This window comes from Hippocampus comes, unplaced genomic scaffold (genome assembly GCF_001891065.2).
Source record: "Hippocampus comes isolate QL1 unplaced genomic scaffold, H_comes_QL1_v1.1 scaffold17, whole genome shotgun sequence".
Classification (NCBI taxonomy): domain Eukaryota; kingdom Metazoa; phylum Chordata; class Actinopteri; order Syngnathiformes; family Syngnathidae; genus Hippocampus; species Hippocampus comes.
Genome location: NW_017805002.1, coordinates 3,646,728 through 3,659,205, shown reverse-complemented (window position 1 = coordinate 3,659,205; position 12,478 = coordinate 3,646,728). Strand labels below are relative to the sequence as shown.

Below are 12,478 nucleotides of genomic sequence, written 5' to 3'. Positions count from 1 at the left end.
CTTTAAAAAACAAGGCATCGATTCAACTCCTGATGACAAGCCACCATCCAGCAAGGAAGCAATGCAAATGGCAACAACAATCCTTCAATATGCACATGAATCACCAGATATCGGTGATCAACGGGACAGTTACTTGCAACTAGCAAGAAAACTGTATGACACGCAGGCAAACATTGTCATAAACTAAAGAATGCATCCAACAAAACAATCCAAAATAGACACATTTTTTTCCCACGACAGAAAAAAAATAAACATTAAAATACTGTACGTATTTTACTGTTGTGATTTTTTTTGGATACACCTGTATTGCAGTTTTTGTTATATAAAGTTTTTGGAGAGTATATTTTTGTATTTTATTGATTGTGTTGTTACACGTGCATTTTTGTCAACATACTTGCAGGTTCATAAAGGACATGTACCATGCTCATTTCCCAAATGAAGAATTTCTGTTAACAGGACAAATTGGACAGCGCAAACACGAGTCCGCACTAGAGAATATTTACTGTATTTCAGATTTTTTTTCTGCCCAATTGACTCATTGGTCCATACGAGAAAAAATATGCTCAATAAGAATTAACGTTTGCTTGTCGGACATTTAAGTGAGTGCTGCTTTTCTTTTTTGGCATATCGTGCCTGTAACCTCCCAAATAGCAGCTAAAGCTCACAATTGGCCTTGGTGGATTAAAACAAGGAATACATGGTAGCCTTGAGGGAGTTTGGAAATGTCCCATCACTTGAAACACAGGGATGACATACCTTCAGCCTCACGCCGCCCATTCCATGGGTCTTTGTACTGGTCCCTGTACGGGTCATCCTTCCTTCTGGCAAAGTAGTCATCTGCGGGATTTCCACCACGGTAGTAACGGTCATATTCCTCTCTGCTGTATCAAAACATTTAAGAGGGATTCAGCACAAAAGTCTTTCATGTGGTTGGTTCCAGCTGCAATGCAGACTTTACTTGTAGCCAGGATCTCTCGGCCCGCCTCTCAGGTCCTTGTCTCGGTTATCCGAACCGCGGTAGCGGTACTCATGGTCGCGAGGATGGCTTCCTGTTCTTTGCTCTCGGCCGGAATCTCTACCAGGGTCCCTCCCGTCACGGGAATCACGATCTCGGGGTTCACGTGCATCGCGATCTCGGTTATCACGGGGGAACACTGGAGAGCGGGACCGAGGTCGGGGATCCTTGCCGTCCCCGTAACCGCCATATGGTCTGAGTAAGAAGGCAAAAGTAGTGAGATGGTATATTCTGTCGCTTCTTTTACAATATATCATGGATGCCTCAAATACAATCTTTAATATGACAACGAATAGTTGAAATGTACATCTGGGCCAAATAAATGCAGTCCAGGAGACTCCAGTGTTTCTTTCAAGAAGTACAAGTCCTCGTTCCAAATGGTTTTAAATCCAGCGCTAAAAACAAAAATCCACCTTTTAATTGTAGTTCATTCGGCATATTTCAGTGTCATTTCCCCAAAAGTCACACCATGCTGTAAATAAGCAGTCACACATTCAGAAAGGCAAATAAAATAAATCATTCCTCAATCGTAATGTGAGGAATAAATGAAAATATGCAAAATTGCCCTAGAACGTTATACTTCCTGAAATAATTCCTACAAGGTCCCAATGCGCGGAAACGGTTGTCAAAATTGAGGCTGGGGTAAAATATGAAAAGTCTGCTCATGTGACAAATGACCGATACGCATCAAAGTGGATGAGGCGGTGTGAGAACTTCCATTCCATTGGTTGTTACAAAAGTTAAAACCCACTCTCCAGACGACAAGCTTTCCCTCAGATGATATCCCAGTAAAAAGAGATCCTGCGGCATTGGCTTTGTTCGGCATGCGGAAAGAGACCAGAGGTGAAGCAGAATAACAAAGCCTCCTCAGTTTCCGGCTGAGAAGAAAAACGCTGTCCTTGAGCAACCTCCCCACTCACCTGACCTGGATCCATGTGATTTTCTCCCCTTCGCCAAACTTCAAGGGGGTCATTGAGGGTACGATTTGAAGACGAGTACGACAGATCCGCGCAAGATCCCGGAAGTATCCTTCCAGGAGTGCACGAAAATGTACCTGTTGTGATACCAGTCTGGGAAATTCTGACAGATGTGTCATAAGCAAGCTGTAGAAGCGCTTTAGATCAGGGGTCCCCAACCACTGGGCCATTTGGAGCCGGGCCGCACAGAAAGAATAAATAACTGACATTCCTTCCGTTTTATTCATTTCAGAATCTGAAAGATATTTTATTTTGAAAAATTACCGGATTCTGTTATATCAGCCTACAGTATGTCACACTTGACGCAGGTGAATGCTCGCTCCTCTGTCACGTGATAGGAAATGAAACCCAGGAGCTAGCAAATAAATTAAAAAAAAAAAAGTCTTAAAAGTTTTTAGGGAAGGGGAAAAGGCCCAGCTAGGAGACAGAAGAGGGCCCTATGATTTTCAAGAAAGAGAAGGCCACAATTAATAGACAGTATCAGGAGTCCTATTTCAAATACGGCTTCATCCCAATGGGAGATTCACACGCACCAAACCTACTCTGCATAATAAGCGTCGATGGTGAGTCGTATTTTTCATGCACTTTTTATTTGCGGCGTATTTTGAAGGCACGTTTAAACGTGACCATAGCGACCAGAAAATGTTGCGGCCACGTTTCTCGTGTCATGATTCTTTTTTATTATTATGTTTCGAAAATACCACACTTTTCATGCAGGTCATATCATATTATATTGTTGGATCTATGCGGCCTGAAAAGGCCAGTCCCTCAAAATATTGTCTGACATCAAAGCGGTCCGTGGGGCAAAAAAGGTTGGGGACCTCTGCTTGAGATGATTTTGTCAAAGCTCACTTTGAGACAAAATACTGTCCCAGGATCAAAACTGAATTTCTTGGCACTGCATCTTTAATTTTATTTCTGAATAAGTGTTGGGATCTTCCAAAATGTGTTCAATATTTGCTTCTTAAAAAGCAGATTCAAAAGTTGTCACCAAGTCTGAGCCATGGATGCTCGTGCTAGTAAGGAAAACAGAAAATAAACGCAGGGTTAAGCAGAATAACACTAATACTTGATACCATGTTTGTAGCACGTACAGGGGATTCTCTTACAACAGAGTTCTGTTCACAGGGCCGCCACATAACCCAAATTCATTCACAAGTCCGTATGTGCGAAACAAACAAAACACGATGCAAAGTGATGAACACAGCGGTGAGTGTGCGCGCCTTCTCGTGCCGTGTCAACGCGTATTCGTACGGCACGCGCCGTTCGGAACCGCAAAATGTCGAACGTCGGGACTGTCGGAACCGAGAACCCGCTGCAGTTGGGATGCAAATTGCTGGATGCAGCAGATGTCGCGAAATTTCTTTCATGCCGGCATATTGTATGGCAGGTCACATGATGGATAATAAGTTTATTTTAACAGCACAGCCTGTCAAGAGACAAGTTCATTACTGAAGGTAGTAGAAATGTTATTCACAGGAAATGATCAACTTGTCACACTCAGAGACTGAAGTCGAAACCAATTTTAGTGGTCAGCTGAAAACAATTATCTGAGAATTTTTCTTGACTCACTGGAGGACTTCGGACCAACAGTGGCCCTGAACCTGAAATTTGGGGTGCACAAGTAGAAAATTTGGGGGCACAAACTGAAAGTTGGCTGACAAGGTAAATATTCACTCCACAAATTTTCTCTCTACAGTATTACTAATTAATGGGCTGTGGGGGGGGGGGGGAGTAGAAGTTTGTCAGCAACAAATAAATATTCCAAGAATGGTAATTACAATATATTGACAACATTTTAGTTATACTGTGTCAAATTTTAGGAGTAAAATGTAAATGCCACCATTTCAGGGCAGCTTGGAGGATTGCACAGGGATGTCTTTTTTTTTTCTCCTTTCAGGAGCTTTCCTTTACTATTTGAGCAAAATGACCCTGAGTTACTTTGGGGAAGGGTTCTTAGAATTCTCAAAATACTTTGGAAAGGTGTCTTGATGCAACCTTTAACACACATTTATCCACTGGATACACCTGACCAACTTTTATGAAAGATTGCAGGCCACCGCTGAAGTTTACTGCTGTTTTATGCTAGCGGCTTTTTTAATACCCGTCGTTACATGATGATGATGGTTAGGAAATGTGGAGTCAGATTTATTTCGGACAGTGCTTTCTTTCATATGTTTGAAAGGAAGTACCTTTTCGCCTTGCTTAACCTGTTGACATTTTCCACAACGATTGAAGAAAATCTGTACAAAAGGTTAGGACGCAAGCGCTCAGTTGATACAGGAAGAGGCCAGAAAGTATAGAAGTAAGGGTCAATCCTCATCGTTTTTATGTCTCATAAGAATGGGAAAAATATTCACACCTGTTTTGACAAAAAATGCAGTACTGAGCAGAAAGCTGCCTGGAGGGGTTTTACCGAAGCATCAATGTACCAGTATCTGACCTTCTCGTAGCTGCTGACATCAAGAAGTTACCCACTCCATTTTGCCTCACTTTAATTCTGAACTATGTATTAATCAACAGATCTATGATAGATAACATCCCTCATTAAAAACCGCAAATGGGGCAGTCAGAACAAAATGAGAGGCCAAAAAGATGTGAATATGAAGACAAATCTTGACATTCCCTGATAAGGTTTATTTTTACTTGCTGAAATTCCTGTTTGTGAAAAAATGGAAATAACTTCCAAAATACTGGCTTGCACACCTCTATTAAAGCTTACAGATGTCCATCAGCCATAACCATTGAAGGTTTAAAATCTCGTTTAAGTTGTTGGTTTTTGACCGGCTGCTTTGGAGGCGATGGTAGGTCTTCCCACCGAATTTGTGTTACTTTACCTGCGTGGAGGGCTCTGCTGGGAATGAGGTTTAGCGGACCGTCGCTCCACTGCCATATTTACATCTGAAAATAAATCAATCCAAACGTTGAACAAAAAAAACAATGGCAAGTCAATCAGATAATGCGCAGAACGGACGGAAATTGGCCACGTCAAAGAAATTCCCACGGTCCAAAATGAAAATGAGCTCCATTACTCCAAACTTGGGCTTCCTTACTGGACGAGAGGTCAAAAATGCAGCGCAAGGAGTTGAAATGACGAGGAGAAAATTCTTTTCCGTCGACAAGTTGGTGGCGTGGCAGATTTCGACGACGCATTAAAGCCATTCCGAAGTAAATGCAAAGACAATTGTGGGAAATTAAACTAATTGTACAAATATGTTTATTTAGTGTGTATGCTAATCATTCAAAATGTCTTCAACAAGTTTCCATGCAGAGAAGGCAAAAACATAGGAAGGAATGATGTCATAATCTATTTTACATCCTAGTGCTGTATTTGACTTCATAAAGCCAACTTTGATCACCCAAAACAGAAGATAATTTGTATCTTGTCCAGTTATTTCATGTAGTAGCATCTCTTTTTTTTTCATTCTGCTTGTCACACAGCTTATGCATAAGAAGTATCGTCATACTTGGTGCAGTCATGGCTTACCTATTTTATAACCTTTATAAATTCGACCCTTTTGGGCCAGCTTTGCAGCTTCAGCTTCCTCTACACGCTCAAATTGTACAAATCCATATCCACGTAACAGGGAAACGCCTGAAAAAGGGACATTTTAAGTGGTACAAAGAAACACTGGAGTGGATACCTACCCACTTAGTCAAGCACTGATGCAATAAAGTTACAGTGTTACATGCTTAGAAGTCAAAGGTAAATAAAAGCTGCAAATTAGATAAGACAATTATCTAGAATTAATTCTTGTGAATTTTGTTGCTCATGATGAGGTATTTACTGACCAAGTATCTTTCCATACGGACTGAAAAGATCTTCCAAATCCTTCTTATCCATGTCGGATGTCGGCAAATTCCCAACAAAAATCCTTCGCTCCATTTCCCGGGGATCGGTACTGCTACAGGTGCGTGAGAACTGCACCGGCGATGGACTCCGGCTTCTTCGGCGAGACATGACTTGATCCCAAGGTTTTGCGGATTCGTTCCTCGTATGTTCGGAAATGCTCGGAAATGTTTAGTATTGAGCGGATGGATACAAGCATCCAAGATCCTGAAACATGTCAATGGGGTGACAGAAGAGATTAAAATTTCTCTGTAGGATGAAAAATTGTAAACGGAGCAAAGAGGTTGCGTATTGGAAATGGGGAAATTCAAACGACGCAGGAAACTTGTCGGCGATTCGGAAATTCTCGAACAACTAGCGGCCGGGCACATTCCGTTAAAAAACACGATTTGTATATTCGTATCCATGGTTTGAATTTGATGCAACAAACGATTGGGACAATGAAACGGCTGGGATTGTTTTCGTTGGTTTTATTGGTGGCCGCACAAGTTCACCAACAAGGTTCCCCGCAGAAATTTGTACGGGGGGCATTTCGCACTCGTGGCAAAACGGAGATCCGGATCCATGTCGTCCCAATTCAAAATGTGTGAGGCCTCAGTCTAATATAAAACAGTTGAGTAGAGAGCGTCCTTCGGTTTATGACTGAGATATATGGCAGCTACGTAAGTCAGAACACGCCAAAGTCCATCACTACCCCATGCTAACGTAGTAAAGCCACAATAAATATTTGTATGAAAGACACTTCGAGGGTATGAAAATAAACCAGTCAAATGGGAAAAATAAACAGGAACAGCAGGAGAGCATGCCTTCTTGTATTTAAGCATTCTTTAGCCACTGCGCAAACTAGTTCATTCAGCGCCATTCTTAACCTCAAGACCGAGAACCCCCTACACAATGAGAGAATGTTGGTCTTGGCAAAGACACATCCCAATACGGGAATAAAACAAATAAAATAAAGGCACACTATGTTCAGTTTGATGAGCCCATGTGAAAATGTATCAATTCTTACTGTCCAAAACGACATTAAGTATTTGAATGTTGTAAAAATCAAGATCTGAGACGGCATAATCGACACATTAATGGATCCTTCCTTGTTCTCCTTTGGCAAGCCCTCCTCACCAATGGTAAATCAAATGCAAATGTCTTTGAGGAATCATTATTTTGGAGAAATAAAATCGTATTGAAAAATACCGAAACCAAAAGGCTCCTTAAGTGTCTTGCCATCAGGCAAACGTCTGCATTTGAAAGATGTTGATGGCCCGACGCAAATTGTCTCATCCAAAGAAAATTGAAGGCTTCACATATAAAAATTGGCAGGCAAAATATTATTGTAGGAGGTAAAACTGTTCAGCAAACAGCTTCATAAATACCTTGGGGGAATCTGGGAGTTGAGGATGGTGGTTCCAATCAATTTGACCAATGTCTGAAAGAGATTACAAAAAATTGTATTAGAGGACATGTTTCAGGAAACCTAGTGGCCAACGCGCATGTCGCGGCACCAGGAAATTTTGAGCGTGTTTTGAACGCAGCTTAGTCATCGAGTGCTCATCGTCCAAGTGCCAAGATAACAAACCGGTGGGCATGGCATCGTCTGCCTTTGGGGTTGAACCTCAGGACGCACAGAGAAGATGGTCCAAGACAAATAAATAAATACGTTTGTCCAGGTGTCAAGACCACTGGGAATTGTAGAGTACAACACCAACATGGGTGGTGTGGACTTGGTTGACCAAATGTTGAGTTTCTACAGGATGGCCTCTCACACTTGGAAATGGGCACTGCGTGCAATTTTCCACTTTTTTGACCTGGCAATCACCAACTCATGGCCTCAGTATAAAAGTGACTGCAAGTTTCTCTGGAAGAAACTAATGAAGTTTCTTCACCTCAAACTGCTCCTTGGTGAAGAATTAATGACTAAAGCCCAAGCAGGAACCACAAGGGACAGCTACACTACGGGTGCCATCCATATTCCAGAGATGGTGGATTAAACATGCGTCAAGGTGTCGGAGATCCGGCTGCCAATGGTAAAACATATGTAATGTGCACAAAGCGCAAGGATTTTCTTTGTGTTTCCAAGAAAGGGGGTTGCTTTTTCAAGTGCAGTAAAGATTCCCATCCCCGGAATTCTATGAAAAGGAATTTCCTTCACCCGGAATAAAAACCTATGCATTAACATTTTGACTACGATATTACATGTTATCGGAACTTACGTAAGCGGAAATTCCACTAACCGTAACCCGGATGGAGATGGAAGGCCGCGGCAATGCCCACCCGATGCGACGGAAAGACACGACGACGACACGTTTTCACTTCGCCGTTTTCATTCATCAGATCCGAACCGACGGGTAAGTGAGTTTTTATTGGCGTGCGTTTTATTGTAATTGTGAATGATTTTAACTTTATTCACTTACGTCCCCGTAGATCGCGGCACTGGCTTAAAAAAGCAGTGCCCACTCGACAAGGCATTGATTCAACTCCTGATGACAAGCCACCATCCAGCAAGGAAGCAATGCAAATGGCAACAAAAATTCTTCAGTATGCACAAGAATCACCAGACATCAGTGATCAACGGGACAGTTACTTGCAACTAGCAAGAAAACTGTATGACACGCAGGCAAACATTGTCATAAACCAAAGAATGCATGCAACAAAACAATCCAAAATAGACACATTTTTTCCCAAGACAGAAAAAAATAAACAGTGAAATACTGTACGTATTGTACTGTTGTGATTTTTTTGGATACACTTGTATTGCAGTTTTTGTTATATAAACAGATTTTGGACAGTATATTTTTGCATTTTATTGATTGTGTTGTTACACGTGCATTTTGTCAACATACTTGCAGGTTCATAAAGGACATGTACCATGCTCATTTCCCAAATGAGGAATTTCTGTTATCAGGACAGATTGGACAGCGCAAACACGAGTCTGTACTAGAGAATGTCTACTGTACTATACCAAGCAAGCACAAAAGAAGCGGCAGTTGAAAAAAAATAAAAAAAAGATGATGGGCAATTGTGTTTATGTTGAACTCTCTCTCATGTTGACTTTTTTTCTGTTGGACTAACTGGTTGCCAACAAAGTTCCGACTCACCTGTATCGGGTTTCAATGGCCACTGTAGTTGACACATCGTAGCTAAATAAATAAATAAATAAAAAGGACACACCCCCCCCTAAAATTTTCTTTTTCAGTATTTCAATTACATTAAGATTGGGGAATTTGAAAATAAAAGTGATTGGACAATATTTTTCCCCTGGTAGTCAGGATGATAAAATAGGTATATCTATAAAATCTGTCATTGCCTTTTTTTCCCCCCTCAAAATGTATGTATTTAAAGTACTAATTGGTATTTGGTATCGGGGCGACTTATAAGTTGAGTATTCATACTGGTATCGGTTTGAAAAAAGTTATCTAACTTCCTTAGAAACAATCAAAGATGTGGTGTGGCCTCTTCTGCAAATAAACATTTACTGCACTGCTTGAGCCAGGTGAATAGATGTAAACACCACTCCAAATTCCACTGCATTACAATGTACACAAAAACATGACACATTCATTAAATTTAGTTTGGCTTTGCAATATTTTCCTCGGAGTATTTGTGTTTTATGGTACTTTATCTTTAACCCATTTAAAGATTTTCCTTATTTTGATTAGGTTAAAAAAAATCATTCTACACTACTCACAAAAAGTTTGGGATATTTGTCTTTTCAGGTGAAATTTCATGCTGTTCACATTTTGACATAATGAGACCAAAACGGCACTAAACAATGGATCAACAGTACTGTGGCAGTGTGATCCCTGAAACAGGACATTCTCAGACAGAATTGGCCACTGAGCTTAGTGAGAGTGTCATCAGCAGGTTGCAACAGAGATACAGAGAGACTGGAAGAGTCACAGAAAGATCGAGATGTGGACATCCTTTGGCCATATCCCATTTGATGACCGCAACATTGTGAATAATGCCCCGAGACACTGGTTGATGAATGCCACTCAACTTCAGGCACGTTAAAGGGAGGTGAGAGGCACCCAAGTGTCACGTCAGACCAATGGAAACCTTTTACATCAGTGTGGTCTGTGAGCCAGACAACCCAAAAGGGTACCTGGCCACATCACTGGGCACAGGCGTCATGGTCTTGCATGTGCCAGGGAGCATTTTACACTGGATGAGGGACCAGTGGGCCTCAGTGCTGTTCTCTAATGAAAGTCCATTCACGTTGAAATGATGGCCGCCAACGATGCTGGAGACACCAAGGAGAGCGCTACGCATCAGCCAATGTTGTCACCAGACGAGGTTTTGGTGGTGGTGGTGATGTTACACTGTGGACAGGTGTGTCCTGTCGGGACAAAAACTGCCCTACACTTTGTGAATGGTACAGTGACAAGCTCAAATTACCTGGATAACATTATTAATCCAGTGATTGTGCCCTACATGAACAACACAGGCCTAATTTCATCTTCATGGACAACAATGCTCAAGATCATTGAGGTTGCATCATGAGAGAACAGCTGTTGGAGACTGGTATACCTCAAATGGAATGGCCTGCACTTTCTCCAAACTTGAATCCTATTGAAAAAACCTGTGGGATCAGCTGGATCGCCATGCCGAGGCTCGAAACTCAGAACCTCTAAGACCTGAGGGCTGGCCTTCAAGAAGAGTGGGATGCCATGCCTCAGCCGACAATAAGTCGACTTGTAAACAACATGAGTGCATCCCTCTAATAAATGTCCAACTACTTTCATGATATCGCTGTAACGTGAACTTTTTATATAGTCCATTAATTTCATCTGAAAGACAAAAATCCCGAACTGTTTGGGAGTAGTTACATCAATGTCGACTGATAATTACATATATCGTGACATACGTTTCAGCCATATCACCCAGCCTTAGGGGCCACACATAATGCATACTAGCCAAGTTTTTTTTTTTTTTTTTTTTTGCATTTCGTAAAGTGCTATGAAATACACTTTGAACACATACGCATGTGTTGTTACGAATGTGTTATGCCTATGTTTTCAAAGACAATTATAAATAGCAAGTGCTAAATTATTAACTCGTATAAAAGTAGGTTGATTGACTTTACGACAAAAAGAAACCAGTTAGGGACAACTTTATGTTTGGCCATCCTTGATACCGCTCATAACCGCAAAGCGGCGTACTTGCAACGACAACCAGAGTTTACACGATACAACGACGCACTGTGGCGTATGAATCAGCGTTCAAATTACGTTTTCGTCAGTATTTCCCTCACACAATTGCACTAACCGACAAAAGCACCCATTTGTAAGATAATTGCCGTCTCTAGTCATCAAATGTTGGTTCAAATCAAGCGGGAAATGACTGTATTTGCGCCCCTACATGCCTGTTTCGCCGCGACCGTGAAAGAGACAATATGGAGTCCGCCGCCAAAGAACGCGAAAGCTCCAGTTAACGGCTAAGTTTGGAGCGGTGGGGGCAATATGAACCCCAAAAGAACAAACCAAAATCGATTTCCATGATTAACGAGCATGTTCAGTCGCATGCTTAATCGTACCTCACGTCCTCTTTCGTACATATCTCTGGTCGCGGTAGTACGTACATTACCGTGTGTTAGCCATTAGCTGTTAGCTTAGCTCGCATGCAAAAGAATCGGTGTGGGCTTTTCTTTAAAGTATAGAGAAACCACGTTTGTTTTAGGACATCAAAACTGAGTTTGTAGTTACCTTCAAAAGAGGATATGATCTGGTTTTATCCCGTCAAGTCCACCACTCCGTTGTCTTCATACAAAGTCGACACCCCCCCTCGTTCTTCTTCTTTAAGCTTTGTAGGACAGATGAATGCGTATCTGTATTTCCGCTACGCTCCTTTGCTCGGTGCCGCCGCCCGCAGGTTGGAGGTATATGTAACACGTTCGGGTAGCATTTATTTTGGATGCATGGATATTGTGAAGGTACTGAAAGATGGAAATGTGTTAATAAGTTTAAAAGATGGGGTGCAGAAAAAGTTTTGACCTTTGTGAATATTGGGGAAAATGATAAGTGCAAAGAAGGTACTGGGCAAGAGCGGGGTAGTACAATGAGTTATGAAAGAAATTCCGGTGGATGAAGATTTGGAATGGAGGTGAGTGACGCCAAAAGATTAATTTGATCGGTGAATGGATAGTGGCGCAATCGATTGTCAGTTCTGTTGATATTTCAGGGGGAGATGTACCCTGAGAAAATATGGATAGGATGTCTGAGTTTTCCTGATGAGACCTTATGTTCTGCCGCCTCTTAGATGCTCTGGTGTAAAAAAGGGGGGGAGAGGGGGGTCCGCATGCCACAAAAGTTACACAGGCAGTAGGCACACCCCAAATATGACACTTTCCTCCAAAAATTTCCAATCACTACAATATACACATTCATCACTTTATATATATATATTCCGTTTGTATTATATATGATCAGTGGCGGGCCGTGCATTTCAACCTTAGGCCTTCAGTGACGTCACATACATACATGGCAATGGCGAGTGATGAAAAAAGCGGAAGGGGCGTGGCCTGGACGGGGGCGTGGCCTGGACGGGGGCGTGGTTACTTACAAAAGTGGCACTAAACATGCTGAAGATGAAGTGTATTAAATTTACACAGTTTGAAAATTGAACAGAAAAAAATCCCAAGAT

At 41.7% G+C, this 12,478-nt stretch overlaps 1 protein-coding gene across 2 annotated transcripts in view; it reads right to left on the bottom strand.

The window, feature by feature from the left end:
* ncoa5 (nuclear receptor coactivator 5) overlaps positions 1–11,662 on the bottom strand; it is a 19,635-nt gene extending 7,973 nt beyond the window's left edge. Inside the window, exons 1-7 of one of the 2 annotated variants that reach the window (XM_019857280.1) lie at positions 11,542–11,662; positions 7,213–7,265; positions 5,785–6,049; positions 5,480–5,587; positions 4,830–4,893; positions 959–1,210; positions 757–881 (exon numbers count right to left, since the gene is read on the bottom strand). In XM_019857280.1, the coding sequence (XP_019712839.1) occupies positions 757–881; positions 959–1,210; positions 4,830–4,893; positions 5,480–5,587; positions 5,785–5,953 (718 nt within the window). In that variant the 5' untranslated portion in view covers positions 5,954–6,049; positions 7,213–7,265; positions 11,542–11,662. The remainder of the gene's footprint in view (positions 1–756; positions 882–958; positions 1,211–4,829; positions 4,894–5,479; positions 5,588–5,784; positions 6,050–7,212; positions 7,266–11,541) is intronic. The other variant, XM_019857282.1, reaches the window with a different exon arrangement.
* Between the last annotated feature and the right edge of the window lie 816 nt (positions 11,663–12,478).